General features: G+C 48.6%; 3 protein-coding genes across 3 annotated transcripts; 1 reads left to right on the forward strand and 2 right to left on the reverse strand.

Annotated features, from left to right (window-relative positions):
• Positions 1-1,395: 1,395 nt before the first annotated feature.
• RhiXN_03115 (uncharacterized protein) lies at positions 1,396-3,386 on the forward strand (the record flags this gene model as incomplete). The annotated part of the gene is made up of 6 exons (XM_043322932.1): positions 1,396-1,717; positions 1,775-1,900; positions 1,964-2,077; positions 2,143-3,029; positions 3,090-3,191; positions 3,252-3,386. The coding sequence occupies 6 exons, from the start codon at positions 1,396-1,398 to the stop codon at positions 3,384-3,386; spliced, it is 1,686 nt and encodes a 561-aa protein (XP_043178428.1).
• An 878-nt stretch (positions 3,387-4,264) lies between these two features.
• RhiXN_03116 (uncharacterized protein) lies at positions 4,265-5,513 on the reverse strand (the record flags this gene model as incomplete). The annotated part of the gene is made up of 7 exons (XM_043322933.1): positions 4,265-4,515; positions 4,572-4,923; positions 4,972-5,016; positions 5,077-5,226; positions 5,284-5,322; positions 5,378-5,386; positions 5,445-5,513. 7 exons carry the CDS (start codon positions 5,511-5,513, stop codon positions 4,265-4,267), a joined length of 915 nt encoding a protein of 304 aa, XP_043178429.1.
• Positions 5,514-9,963: 4,450 nt separating this feature from the next.
• RhiXN_03117 (Retrotransposable element Tf2 protein) lies at positions 9,964-14,750 on the reverse strand (the record flags this gene model as incomplete). Its single annotated transcript, XM_043322934.1, has 2 exons — positions 9,964-13,315; positions 13,402-14,750. 2 exons carry the CDS (start codon positions 14,748-14,750, stop codon positions 9,964-9,966), a joined length of 4,701 nt encoding a protein of 1,566 aa, XP_043178430.1.
• Positions 14,751-15,719: the final 969 nt, after the last annotated feature.

The raw sequence follows: 15,719 nt of genomic DNA on the forward strand, positions 1-15,719 counted from the left end.
TGTCTGGCAAAATCTGGATGTCATACGGATTTTCCGTACTTTTGGAGTTCACCGTGACACCGCATTCACTCAACCGCGCCAATGCTATTCTTAACGGATACCACCCGAGAACAGTACCCTTCTCGTGAGGTTTTTACGCTGGTAAAACACCAATAGAAGAAAGAGCTGAAGTTTGCGGATGAACGCCAAATGCGCTCGTTGTTTGGATCGAGTACCAGGTTCCGACGTCGGGTTCGAACTACGCGGCCTGACTAATTTTGTATCGTACCTAGAGGGCGTGGTCATATTGAGCACCCACATGTGGGTTTATATAGGCATGGCCGTGACAGAATGATGGGTTTATAGGTAGAAACCCTGGTTGGTGAGGCAACTACGCGGTTGTTGTCACTATCATGCTGATGCTACCACAGAACACAGATTCCTTCGGGAAATAATTTCTGGTGTCAGGCACGCGTTGACCGAGATTTGAATTCTGTCTTTAGGATTCGCCAGTCGAATGCCCTTGGGCGCCGGCCTTTGGGTGGGGGTGGGAGAGAAATTCTTGCCAAGGCTGGTTGGTAGTCGATATTAGGTCCGGAACAAGCTCGTATCGCTGATCTCAGAGATCGACGGCTTAGCATACGAAACAAAGGTGTGAAGTAGTATTAGTAAAAGCAAGGGAGTATCGGGTATCTGGATAGGAGGAAGGGAGCCAGGTCGAGATGAGAATGGAAAGGAAGTCGAGTTTATTGAGGGGATAGTGTAGTACATTTGAACGCGCGGCCGAGGCGGCACCCTGGCCGAGGTGGTGCGGTGCCAAGTCCTATTGTAATTGGAACCGCCTCAATAGTAAAAGTACGGAAAATCCGCATGATGCCCAGATTTTGCCAGACATCCGCACCTAAAATTGCAGAATCCGCACCTCGACGACACACAGGGGTGAGTTGAGGATGCGGATTCGTGGAAAAACTGGTCGGATTTTGCCAACACTCCGCATATAACGCGCAGTTTTTTACGTTCAGAAAATCCGCACTTTTGGGGTCCACCGTGTAATAATAGGTGTTCCTCGGGATCTCGGATACTAATTTACTGCACAGCACACTCTGCCAAGTATTGTCTAGGTTAAGTCATGTGCTTTTTGTCGATTGGCCAAACAACACCGAGGCTCGTGGATCCACTCGACACGAGGACTCAGGGTCTGCACCCGAGCGGATCAGACACTTGCATCCGCGACTCTGAGCATTGTTTCCAGTTACTCGGCGGGGAATCAGCGACCAGTATCTCTGGGGCATGTAGTTATAAACTACTACGTACTATGAGGGCCATTCGGTCCTTTTCTCTAGCCCAGTTGATTCCACTGCTACTCATCCCTACTCGCTATCACCCGTTTCTGACGATCATATCTAGAGCATACTCATGGTCGAGGTCAATCTCATCACTCATCCTGATTCTCCCCTACCCCTCGTCTGCCCAACTGAACATGGCTTCAAGGCACTCGAGAAATATACTGTATGCTACATATTCGAAGAGCCAGTGATAGAGTATGAAAGGAAACTATATCCTAGTTCTCAACTCGATATCGCATTGGTCTGGAGTCTAGCTGTATTAGTGGCAGTCATAATCACCGGGCTCACTGTTTTCTTTCCTCCCTCATCAATTGAACCTCTGAACGAGGCTGACGAGCCTTACGCGCCGTCTCGGGGACGTCTTGACCCTAATGTCTCGGCGCCTACAAAAAGTGAGTGTATTTTGTGGCTGGCTGGGTGCGCGTGAATGCTTATTTAATTTCTCCTAGGTTTTTTGACTCCTCGAGACCTTGTCATCGATACCACTAACATCGACGTAGCTAGTGTTTCCGGGAGGGGGAAACAGAGTCCAGTCGGGGAGGTAACTCTGGGACCTGGACTAAACATAACACAGAGTGAGTTTGCCACCGGTTTGTCGCCGCATCCATTATAAGCTTACTGAGATTTGATCGACGCAGCACAGGCGCAGGCCGACTCTGGTCGTGAATGTGTTGGCTCATCCTTGTTCATACATGGGTCGCAATCCGATAACCCGGGTGTGGCAGTAAAACAGGGCACTACTGGCTCCAAAGGTGTGTAAATTTCGTATAGCGATTGGAGCTTCTTTTAGATACACCATTATTTACCATCTATGCAGAGCTCGGAACTATACCGGGTTCAAAACGAGGATCTACGGGTCCAGTTCATCAGTCCTCGCTGTTCAATAGTGATTGGCTCGACCTTTTTCAGACAGGGTTGAATCACTCTGCTTCCTCTCTCGTTGATAGATTTATCGTCCTTATTCGATATCCGAGTATCGCTTGGTTTGGTTCTGGCCCCCTCCTAGGAACTCTGTATGGACGAACCCCCACTCTCTCCATTTTCGCCATCAGCAGCACCGATTTCGAAGATGATGTCAAAGTATTGGCGGATACGCTTATGCCGCTATATCCGCAAAACTTCCAACTTACAAAGTTGGATGTGAACACCGCATTTACTAGAATCAAGCACGAAATCAAGAAGCTTTGCAGCGGGCATCAAGGTGCACCTGACCGACATCTCCTCATCTACGTGACCAGCCACGGTGACACCAATAATGATATGTTTATATCCGAATCCAAGAGGCTCAAAGAGAGTGATTTATTCGGGCTATTCTCGCAGCTGGCCATTGTGGCTACTATATTGGTAGACATCTGCCGCGAGGGAAACACTCCAAGCATATCCCCTCCAGAGGGCATTTCTGTGATCCGGTCTTGCTCTCTTGCACAAAAGGCCGGTACATTCCGGATTAAAGGCCTTGCCGCCCCGGGTTCGTGCTTTCTCAACGCGGTAATGATAGCGGCTTGCACTCCCAACCTACAGCACGACGACGATGGGTACAGAATACGTTTAAGCGTCCAAGAACGGCTTGATCAGTTGATAAAGTACTTGAACTACCGCTATAGCGAGAGGCACGGCAAAGAGGCAAAGTGCACGCGCTGTCCCAGCCCCACAGATCGCTGCCCCGAACCCACAAAGCAAACAATAGATTGGGGCGATGCTAGAGTAAGTCTTCCGGTGATCATCACGATACCACATGCCGTCAATACTTATGCCCCTGAGCAGAGCACAGACGATCTATCCAAGTTGATGAAATCTCTTGCAAATTCCGAGATTGCAATGGGAGTGTATCACTGGTTCATGGAAAACCAAGTTTTTTGTACTGTCGTGAGTGGCACGCTGTTACACATTTCAAGAAGTAACTATTGACTTTTATCCGACCTCTAGAACGGTATTCCTTATCCAGTAGCTACGGAAGCAGATACGGCACCAAATCTGGCTTTTCAGCCTGTTCATAGACCACCGGGTCACGCGGGTCAACTCGAAAGAGGAGCAATGAGCCCCTTGGCAATTAGCCATTAAGTCAGGCAAATTGTTTTCTTGTTTGCTTTTTTTAGGGGATCTTGTTTAGCGAGCTACATCCGGACGGATTTTGCGGCTCATGGGACTTGGGCGCGACATTACCAGTACTACTGTTAGGAATCCTGCGACTTGGATGATATTTATGAAAGGGTGGTATCATTATAACTATGATATATTATTATCAAAATATAAATTCGATTTGGGTTGCCTGGCCATTAGATTGAAATAAGCGTTAAGATTGAGTACATACAAGAGTGGGACGATGAACATTTGGCACTTGCATAAGACAATCACAGATTATTCCAATACATTCTACATATTTCTACAATAATCATAGCCGCTCAGGCGGTCTTCGAGCTAATTACCATGACGCCTGAAAGCAACGGGGCCCGGAGAACACAGCCCCGGGCCTTTCCTTATTAAACAGACATGGCGATGTGATATAGTGAAATTTAGCTAGGCTCCTTGATTATACAAACTAAAGCCTGTCATGAGATTTTCTGCGGGAGCGTTCCAAAAATAAGACAAACGATTGAACACAACTGGTGGTCAAGCTATATGAGTCATCAAACGATAAGGTACAGATGAATGGGAGCAAGAGTCACGCGGTGGGCGCATATAACCGGGACTAACACACAAATTATCTAGCGCCTTTACAGGTGCGTGTTAATTCCTTAGAGACATGACCAACCCAAAGAATGTAACTCATCTGTGCAAAAGCAACCAGGATTTCCAAGGGGCTGTCAATGAGGCAGCACTGAGGCTTGGAGATTCTTTATTCAATTCTGAGAATGACCCAATGGTATGTGTTAAACATGTCGGACACAGCTACAGACAAGAAACCAGATACAGAACAAAAACCCGCCAATCAACTTCAATCAGACATCGCCATTCGCTCGTGCTCGTTCCTTCTTTTTGTATTCTACCTCTTGCCTAATGTACGTACAACAGTCCATGAGCTGCTGGCCTAACATGATCATTGCAAGAGTTTGACTGTAGCTCCAATCGTTGACTTGTGTGGATACGTCCTGGTTACGCCGGACGATTTGTTCTGTTGTAATAATCATGTAGATCATTCCAGCCGCGCCTCCAAAGAAGGACATGTGTTGTACTGAGGTACCCGAGCGATCTGAGCGAGTCCCATCAGTCTTGAGAGCCTAAATAAATGATATACATAGTACGCACTCCTTTGACCGCGAAGCTTCCGAACATATTCCTCAGCAGCGGCTCGCTTGGCTTTCTCGGCTCCGCCAATAGCGTATAGAAATGTCCATTTTATACACTGCCAGAGCGCTGCCAGAGCAGAGATCGAGCCGATTGCGAAAATGAACATGGCGAACCCACGCAGACCGCTGTTTGTTACGCTGACGTTTTGACCGAATACGACGAACACGGTGTCGATACTAGCATTACAGTTCTCCTCGCCCTCGGGAATCCCAAAGGTTTTAGGATCGTTCCATACTTGCAGACCCCAGTAGACCCAGAAGGTAGTGAACAGAAAACTGGAGATATTAATGGAGAGGCCTAAGGTACGACTCTATAGCCGATGAGTCTAAAGTCAAACAATCGATTGTAGATTACTTACATAGGCAATGTTTGCCGTGACGAATGCTGTCATAATAGTCGTGAGCTGTAAGAATTTCATCTGGATCAGTCTGGAGCGACTTGATCGAAGATTAGTTTCACTTACCATTGTCACAATCAGGGCGTCAAATAGACTGAGCCCGTGAGTCTTCAGTTCGATTAGAGAAGCGATCATCAAGCTTGTCGATACTATATAGGAGCTTCGCGATGTATCCCGAAAGGCCTCTTCATGGTATGGTAGGAATGAGGCGATGCTCTATGGCCGGGGGTCAGGTTTGTAATTGATTAATATAGGTGAGAGTAATTGGTCTACCATGCTTATAATTGTTTGCGCATAGATTGCAACCCGGACCTATTTCCTCGGTCTGAGATTAAAGCGGATGTAAAAACCCTTCAAACGGACTTACACCTATGCCCTAGGTGGCGGTAGGCTAGTAAGCATCCCTAAGCCTCGAGCCAAGTGGTTAGGCTTACTGATATATCGGGGTTGGACACGATTTGTGTGCAGAGACTGGGTTCAGGATCTTGGGGACAACTATCCATACTGATGTGGGTATATTCAGGCTCGTAAGTATCGTCGTTGGAAGAGGAGGGGGTATAGGGAATAAGGGAGAGAAAAGCCTTAAAGAGATCTTGCTATGCCCATCAAACTTATAAATATGATCGGTGCCTTTACCAGCACCTCTTGATTCGAAGGGTGTCGCTTGTGCGAATAAGCGCCCCAACACTGCCCTTGGCCCTTTATCTTAGATATGTATACCAAAGATAGGATCCATATACTGGGAAGGACTCATGTGAATATTTCAAACGCGCAAGATTGGGGGAGTTCTGAGGGAACCAGAAATTATTTGGAGAGCCTGCTGACTATCAAGTCAGAGGCTGCAGACCAGAGATCCGGAGGCACTCTAAATCATTTTAGTAATCTCTTGAATCTAAACTTAGGGTAATATAACCTAACTACACGTGCTGTGAGAAGGAAAGCCATTATTATAAGACACAAATAAACCCCAACACAAAATTACACCATGCTTGTACGCGCTTGAGCCTCTAATCTTTGCATCTCAATCTCATCTTCAGTTTTCTTGTTCCTTTGCCTTTCTTCTTGCCTGTACTTTATTTCTTCTTTTACATGCGTTATACAATCCAAGAGTTGTTGGCCAATCATAATCAATGCAAGTGTCTGACTATACATCCAGATATTCAGCTTGTCTTGAACATTGTTACAATCCACAATTTGTTCCATAGTGACAATCATATACACTTGCGCCCAAAAAGATTGAGCCACGTGAGCTCAAATCAATGACGCTCATGCGTCACCCGCACAATTGAGAATTTGTTTACAATGTAATAGTAAATTTTGTAGATACAGTAGTATAGAACATATATACAAAATTTTAGATCAAAACTAAGTCTCCTTGTGGAGATACGCATGAGCAAAATTTTTGGGCTGGCTCATTCTTTTTGATCACTTTATATAAGCTACTTGGTCCTCCCTCATTGACTGCCATTTACCACCCCTTTTTACGCTCAAATACCTGCCAAGAGTGCGCAAATGGCTCAATACACTAGTCCCAAGACTAAGGCTCAGATAATTGCGCTGAAAAAGCTCAAATACTCAGATTGGGCTATTGTTCAGCTTTTGCAACCTGAGACCAAGGTCTCTCACGCTACTGTTGGTTGTATCTGGGCCAAGTATGGACTTACTGACTGCCCACTCAATCAACACAATCCCATTCCTGGGCGCCCACAAAAGTTAACCCCCAGCAACGTCAGATTTTGTTACACCCTCAAGAATTATACCATTAGACTCACCTATTTTTTCTGATATTTTTACTATTTTTTGCGGACTCAATATCTTATGTTTTTCAATCACGTGATCTCAGCGCTTACATTGCCAAGATGCCGTGCCAAGATGCTGTGCCAAGGGCGCTTAGAAGAAATCCACGCTTCTGCGCAGCCGCAGCACACTTCTCATTTGTCACATGTACTTCCTTTCTCACGCGCACAGACCATGTAAATAGTGCGCCCTTGTCTATATATACAGCAGGAAAATTGCTTGGAGACCCCAAGTCAATTTTACCTTGTCTCATATCCATTGAGGAGGGATCTCAGCCAGCTAAGTAGCTGGCCCCCAGTTGATTCAGAAGTTAACCCCCTTACTTGCGCTCATCACTTCTCCCAGGCCTCAGGCCCCTTTGCAGTAGATAGTTAGTAGTATAAACGCCATACGCGTTAGTAGTATAGCCTTAGATAGATTAGATAAGCAGTGCCTTGTAGTAGTACGGCCTAAAGCGCCCAACCCACTAGCGTGTACCCACATTACCGTGGTGTATGACAGATTTGCTGCTTTGGCCCTAGCTTGGAGTAGAGTACCAACAGCAGCAAATATTAGACGGCAGTACTTCCCTGCCATTGGGTCCTCTACCCTCCGCTGCTACCTCCAAGAGCTGGGTTTACGGCCATACAAATGCCACCAAGTACCCCTGCTCACTTATTGGCATAGAAAAGCCTGTTGCACATGGGCCCACAGTTGATTATTCTGGCCACAATCACACTGGGACAACATTGTCTTCTTGGACAAAGTCCAAATCTGTCCTAGACGTCCTTAAGGGTTGTCTAGGTAGCAGGCGCTTGTGGCCGTATGGACTGAGTGAACCGCTTAAGGCGGTGGTGGGGCTACCTACAATGACTAACTACCTAAGTACAATGACCACAGTCCTAGTGACAGTGGCAAGCTATGTATCTACAATGAGGAAGTTGCTTACGGCAACGTGTACAGGGGGGGACTTAGTAGTTACTGGCTTAAGGCCTTGTACAAGTTGGAGATGCAACAAGAGGTAATCAACCTGGGTGTTACCATGGTTGGTTGGCCTCCTTATATATTACAGAGTTACCTAATTACAAATACAACTATATGCAATACTGTATCAAATAAGAACCCCAATCCGCAGTTGGCCTTACTCATGCATACGTGTCATAGTGATGTCATCAGGTGGAGGTGGCTACGCGTGCTGAGGTAAGCGCAGATGGGGGACGTGGCTTGGCGCTTAGCGTATGATATAAGCGCCAAAGTCACATGATTGAAAATGTTGTCCAATTGTCTTTGTTTAAAATCAAGAAAATGGGAATAAATTCCCTGGTATTGAGTGTGTCTACAACAAAATCAAGTTATTTGGGGCCAACAGCGGCCAATATTACTGGAGGCAACCTGGTGAGTCCCTGTATAATCCCCAATACACCAAAAAGACAATATCTCATGGTGGCAGGGGTATCTTCATTTGGGGGTGCATTACCCAAGAGGGAGTTGGGCAATTGTACCTTATACAACGCAAGCTGAATGCCCCAGGATACATTGAAATCCTTGGGGACGCCTTCTTTGGAACCCTTGCCAACTATAAAATCACCCTGTTTGACATTACATTCCAGCACAACCAAGATCCAAAGCATACAGCCAGGCTGACACAACGTTGGCTTGCCAGTTGGGGTGTAAGCATCCTCCCATGGCTGTCAAAAAGCCCAGATTTGAACATAATCAAGAACGTCTGGTGGCATCTGAAGGAGCGCGTGCATACTCACTGACCTCCCGCTTTGAATAAGGAAGAATTATGGAAAATAGTGAGGGACAAATGGAAACAAATTTCCCCAAAATATATTGGCAATTTGTATGATTCATTACTGCGTCAAGTACAAGCTGTGTATTTAGCTAAAGGTGGAAACACCAAATGTCCTAGACGTCTGTAAGGACGTCAAGGAAGGGGGGCGCTTGCGGCCAGATGTATCTAAGTGGGAAACTGCGTAAGGCGGCGGCAAGCTATCCTACGACGACGACCAGCTATACTACGGTGACCAAGGCCGTAAGGGCAATGACCAGCTATGTAACTACAACAAGGAGGCCGCTTAAGGCGGTGTGTACTGAGTGACTAAGTAGGTTACTGGGCTTAAGGCCCTTGTACAGTGGTGGGATGCAACAAGAGGTAATTGACCTGGGTGTTACCATGGTTGGTTGGCCTCCTTATATATTACAGAGGTGAACTAATTACAAATATACTATATGCAATACCATGACCAATAAGAACCCCGCTCTGCAGTTGGCCTTACTCATGCGTACGTGTCACTGACGTGTCATGATGACGTCATAGGTGGAGGTGGCTACGTATGCTGAGATAAGCGCGGATGGGGACGTGGCTTGGCGCTTAGTGTATGATATAAGCGCCAAAGTCACGTGATTGAAAATGTTGTCCGTTTATCTTTGTTTAAATTCAAGAAATTGGGAATAAATTCCCTGGTATCAATTGTGTCTACAACACTGCCCCCCCTCTAAGGGCCTTGGCGGCGCCAAGGGCCTTCTTTTTCATCTCTTTCTCAAAATTTTTTAGGATTTTTTCGGCGTTTTTGAGGTTTTCCCTTGGTTCCCAGGTGTCCTAGACGTCTGTAAGGGCGTCGAGGAGGAAGGCGCTTGCGGCCGGATGTATCTAAGTAGAAGACCGCGTAAGGCGGCAGCAAGCTATCCTACGGTGACGACCAGCTATACTACGATGACCAAGGCCGTAAGGGCAATGACCAGCTATGTAACTACAGCGAGGAAGCCGCTTAAGGCGGTGTGGACTAAGTAGCTAAGTGGGTTACTGGGCTTAAGGCCCTCGTACAGCAATGGGGATGCGACAAGAGGTAATCGACCTGGGTGTTACCATGGTTGGTTGGCCTCCTTATATATTCTACAGAGTGACTAATTACAAATACATCATATCAAATATATAATCCAATAAGAACCCCGCTCCGCAGTCGGCCTTACTCATGCATACGTGTCACTGACGTGTCATAGTGATGTCATCAGGTGGAGGTGGCTACGTATGTTGAGATAAGCGCGGAAGGGGACGTGGCTCGGCGCTTAGCGTATGATATAAGCGCCGAGGTCACGTGATCGAAAATGTTGTCCGTTTGCTTTCGTTTAAATTCGAGAAAATGGGAATAAATTCCCTGGTATCAAGTGTGTCTATGACACTGCCCCCCCTCTAAGGGCCTTGGCAGCGCCGAGGGCCTTCTTTCTCATTTCTTCTTTGTATTTTTTCAAAATTTTCCCCGCATTTTTGAGGTTCTCCCGGGGCTCCCACGTGTTATCTTCTGGTCCGTAGCCCTTCCATTTGACTCTGAAGAACCATTTCCCGTTCCGTTCTTCCATGTCCGTTATCCCTTCCACTTCGTATTCCTCTTCCCCGTCCACGGTGACTGGAGGGGGGCGATTCTCAAAGGTGCGCTTTTTGTCCCTCTTGACTTTAGATAAAAGTCCCACATAGAAAACGTTATGGATCCGCATGGTTGGAGGAAGTTCCAAGCGGTAAGCCCTGTCGGAGATTTTCTCGGTTACCTTGAAGGGGCCTAGGCGTTGTTCGGTTAGCTTTGGACTAAGGGTCTTCAGCTTCACATTCTTGGCGTCCAGCCAGGCTTCTTCCCCAATTTCGAATTCAAGTGGTTTACCTGCTTCTCCGGCTACCATGCGTGTCTTTGATTGCCGGAGTGCCGCCTCTATTTCCCGCCATTGTTCTTCCATTTGGGTGGCCAGATTATCTGCCTCGGGGACATCCGTTGGGACGTTACTTGGGGTCAAGGAAGGTTCCCAGCCGTAAAGTGCCTTGAAGGGAGATTTGCCTGTGGAGCTGTGTACCGCGTTGTTGTAGGCAAATTCCGCCATTGGTAGCCACTTGACCCAGTCTTTCTGGTTTACCCCTGAGTACGCCCGTAAAAAGTGTTCCACCGTGGGGTTCACGCGTTCCGTTTGCCCGTTGCTTTGAGGATGGTAGGCCGAAGAGAAGTGGGGGTCTATCCCCAGGCGTTGGTACAGCGCCTTCAGGAATTTGTTATTAAAAACCCGTCTGCGGTCTGATATTGTCTTCTCAGGCATGCCGTAACGCTTCCACACATGGCGTAGGAATAGGTCTGCTAGTTCCGGGGCTTTGAGCTTCTTGGAGCACTCTACTAGGATCACGTACTTAGTAAAACTATCCACAATGACCAGGATAGAATCACAGTTTCCGTCTTTGGGTAGGTCTACTATCATGTCGTATGACACATGTTGCCACGGGCGTGATGGGAGTTCTAAAGGCTGAGGCGGGATCAACGCGTACTTGGGTTTCCGAATCCGTTGACAGGTTTCACATGAGTCAACGTGCCAGTATGTATCTGCACGTATGCCGGGCCAGTAGTAAGTTCTGGATACTAGTTCTAGAGTCCTTTGTCTGCCCGGATGGCCCGCCAACGGACTATCGTGGAAGATATTGAGCAGATCCGTCCTCAAGGTCCCTACGTCCGGTACTACGATCCGTCCCTGATAAAACAACAGTCCAGCCTCCATTTCATAATCCTTGAACGCGCGTTTGATGGAAGGTGGTGCCTTGGACTCGTTTTGTAAGAATTGGAGAATCTCTTCCAGGGACTTGTCCTGGTCCAGGCTTGACTCGATACGCCTTTGTAGCTCTTTTTCCGGTAGAACTAGTGCCACGTTGGCAAAGACGGGGTCGGGCAGCATTGTTTGGTCGGCAGGCGGAATATCGGCGTGGTCGGCGCGGCGGGACAGGGCATCTGGTTTGCCGGACTGCTTGCCAGGGCGATAGACTATTTGGAAATTGTAGCCAGCTAGTAAAAGGTGCCACCTTGCATGACGACGGTTGAAGGTTCGGGATTCTTTCCAGTACTCTAAGTTCCTGTGATCGGTGAATACCGTTATGGGGTGGGCCGTTCCTTCCAGGAAGATTCGCCAATATTCAAAGGAGCGGATGATCGCAAGAAGTTCCTTGTCGTGGGTGTCGTAGTTCTGTTCAGCACCTTTGAATGATTCTGACAAGAAACCTAGGGGATGTAAGCGACCATCCTCTTGGCGTTGGCTTAGTATAGAGCCCAGTGCTGCGCCGGAGGCATCCGTTTCGAGGAAGTATGGTTTGGCAGGGTCAGCGTGGCAGAGTACCGGGGCACTAGTGATGGCATCCTTCAGGTTTTGGAAGGCTTCCTGTTCCCTAGTTTCCCATTTCCATGGCGTATCTTTCTTCACTAGGTTGTGCAGTGGCCGGGCTATGTGACTAAAATTGGCAACAAAGCGGCGCAGGAAATTGGCAAAGCCTAGGAACGATTGTACTTCCTTGACTTTGGTGGGCGTAGGCCATTCTCGGACTGCCTGGATTTTGAGCTTATCCAGGCTGAATCCCTTATCCAATACAATTATTCCTAAATACTCCACTGATGTGACGTGGAATGTACACTTGGATGCCTTACAGAACAATTGGTTCTCCATTAAGCGTCGTAGGACTTCATGGACGTGTTGGGTATGGGTTGCGTCATCCTTTGAGTAGATTAGGATATCATCAAGGTAGATGATGACGCATACATCCAATAAATCCTTGAACAGTTTGTTCATGAAGTGTTGGAAGGCCGCAGGAGCATTAGTCAAGCCAAAGGTCATAACCAGGGATTCGTATAGGCCATATTTGGTGCGGAAAGCCGTTTTCCATTTGTCACCTTCTTTAACACGGACGTTATTGTAACCCCATCTTAGGTCTAGCTTGGTGAAGACCTTGGCACCGCAAAGCTGGGCCATGAGGTCATCTGGACGGGGTAGCGGGTAAATGTTCTTCTTTGTCTGGTTGTTCAGACGACGATAGTCTACTACAAGTTGACGGGAACCATCCTTTTTGGGCACGAACATAACCGGGGAGCTGATTGGTGATTTACTGGGTCGGATTTTCCCAGCCTTGAGCTCGTCCCTGAGCCAGTCCTTGAGTGTAGCGGATTTGGCATCAGTCATGCTATAAAGGGGGGAGTTCAGGGGTCCTTCTTCCGTAAGTTCAATGCCGATATTGTAGTGTCTATGAGGGGGAAGTTTATTGAATTCTTCTTCCCCAAATACCTTTGCATATTGATGGTACTTGGAGGGTACTCCTTCAAGGGGTGTCTTGTCAGCTTCCTCTTCTTCAGCAATGGCTATGTGTTCCGGGGGCGTGTGAGGGAATGAGAGGGTGCGCGAGTTCCAATCGATTTTGGGATTATGATTCTCTAACCATTTAATTCCTAGGATGGCAGCGTGTGATCCAGTATTGCAAATCAGGAAGGTTTCCGTCATGCGTTTGCCATCAAATAGGAAGGTTAGGTGGGCCTTCTTCCAAATCTTTCCAGCCTGGGGGCTCGACCCATCGAGCATAGTAACAGTACGGGGTTGTGGGAGGTCTATTAGAGGGAGGCGGAGTAGTTCCGCTGTACGGGGGTGTAAGAAGGATGAGGTGGCGCCTGAGTCTATCAGGACTTCTAAGTGATCCGCTTGTTTCTCTGGTTTGATGGAAATAGTGAAGAGGGGGGAGATTCTATTGTGGCTATTCAATATATTACATATTTCCAAGACAAAACCAGAGTCCTTGGGGTCCTTGCGCGCGGCAGCAGGTACCCTTACTCTTTTCCCAATTGGTACTTGGAGTCTTCGCCAATCTTGGCGGTTTCCTTGGCTTTCCCTTTGTCCTCAGTAGGGGTAGCCTTCCAGCCCGTGCGGCATTCCGCGAACTTGTGGCCCATTTTGCCGCACTTGATGCAGGCGCCAGCGGCGCGGCGGCGATTCCTTTCCTCCTCCGACACGAAATTGGGGTCGTCGGAGAGTTTCTTCGAACCGGTACTTGATTGGCCGGTACTTGTTCCCCTTGCGGGGTGGGGTTGCTTGCTAGACTTATTATCCCTCGGCGGGTGGCTAGCACGCTCTTCTCGGAGAGCGTTGTCAATAACGAGTGCTGCGTTTTGCAGCTCGAGGAGTGTTCGGGGGCGATGTTCGCGGGTAGCAATTTGGCGGCTGACCTCCCAGTGGAGGCCGCGGGCAAACTGGCCTCGGAGGGCCGCGTCGTTCCAGTCCAGTTCCATTGCCAGGGTTCTGAACTTTGTGATATAATCCGCGCATGTGCCGGACTGGGTAAGCAAGGTGATCTTCCGCTCGGCGGCCCTTGTGGCATCAGGGTCACCGAATGCTGCCAAAAACTCCATTTTGAATCCCTCAACCGTTTGGATGATTGCCCGGTGTGATCCAAGCTGGTCAAGGTGTGGGTGTGCCCATGCTCCCGCGGAATCCTTCATATTCATCAGAAGGAAGGATAGGACTTCTTGGTCCGTGGGAAACATGCGCGAGTTTAGCCGGGTCCAGGCCAACATCCTTGTGAGCCACTGTTTGGCCTCACTCCCGATCTTGCCTGTATAGGCGTCTGGGTGGTCTACTTTGACCGGGGCAGGATATGCGGCGACTGGAGCCGGTGGAGGAGGGGCAGGTGCTCCGATGGGGGATTGGAGATGCGGAGATGGAGGGGGAGACGGGACTCGCAGGGGTGCGGCTCTTCTTGGGGTAGGCTGGGCGAGACCTGGGATTTCCCTAGTTGGTTCTGACCAGAAGGGTCCCCTACTAACCGATCCAATAGGCTTGGTTTTTGGTATGGGGCGTGGCGTTTCTTCCACTGCCTTGGGTTGGTTCCCTTCTGGGGTACGGGGGCCTTGGAGCTGGAGGGACTTGAGACCATCCTTGACAATATCGACGGTTTGTGAGATATTTTCGACGTTTGTCCGGGTCTCAATCCCTGCTTCCTTGATCTCAGCGATTTCTCGCTCGAGGCGCTCAACTTGGCCGAGTAGGCCAAGGAGGAGTCGGGTGACTCGTTCAAGGGAGACCTCGCCATATTCGACAGAGGAGGTTGGCGGAAGCTGGGGTTCCAGGTGTCCCGAATCGAAAGGGGATTGGGCTCGAGAGGCCGTCCGGGAACGGGTTGCCATGGTAGATTGGGGGTATGAGCGGCCAGCGTGGGAAGAGGCCCGCAAAGAGGAGCGTGTGGGAGTCCGGGAGAGAATGGTGGGAAGATGGGGGAGACTAGTAGATGCCTTTGTCAGGACTTATGAGCGCTTTATTGCGTAGTACGCTAAGAGCCTGCGTCAAACGACCTAGCGTTGAACAGTAAGTGTAACTAATCACTGCCGTGGACGGGCGTGATGTAGTACCTAGTCTCTGCAAGCGGGTGTATCTGCTGTCTGGCTCCGCTGGCAAAGGGTGCGGCAACCGTGTGGTATGCGGGGGATAGGAATATCCTGCCTTATAGCAATTTCCTACTACGTGGGGGTGGGGGAGTTTTGATTATTATCTCCCGCAAGGTAGCCCCGATCACGTGATTTTGGTTGTGCTAGTACAGGTATTCTTCTCCGGGGTTGAGTCTCAGTGGTGGGTGTACAGAACGGTTTGCAACCGACGTAAGGTCAATTACCTAGTGTCCTAGACGTCTGTAAGGGCGTCGAGGAGGAAGGCGCTTGCGGCCGGATGTATCTAAGTAGAAGACCGCATAAGGCGGCAGCAAGCTATCCTACGGTGACGACCAGCTATACTACAATGACCAAGGCCGTAAGGGCGATGACCAGCTATGTAACTACAGCGAGGAAGCCGCTTAAGGCGGTGTGGACTAAGTAGCTAAGTGGGTTACTGGGCTTAAGGCCCTTGTACAGCAATGGGGATGCGACAAGAGGTAATCGACCTGGGTGTTACCATGGTTGGTTGGCCTCCTTATATATTCTACAGAGTGACTAATTACAAATACATCATATCAAATATATAATCCAATAAGAACCCCGCTCCGCAGTCGGCCTTACTCATGCATACGTGTCACTGACGTGTCATAGTGATGTCATCAGGTGGAGGTGGCTACGTATGTTGAGATAAGCGCGGAAGGGGACGTGGCTCGGCGCTTAGCGTATGAT

Source organism: Rhizoctonia solani, chromosome 3, assembly GCF_016906535.1.
Source record: "Rhizoctonia solani chromosome 3, complete sequence".
NCBI classification, from domain to species: domain Eukaryota; kingdom Fungi; phylum Basidiomycota; class Agaricomycetes; order Cantharellales; family Ceratobasidiaceae; genus Rhizoctonia; species Rhizoctonia solani.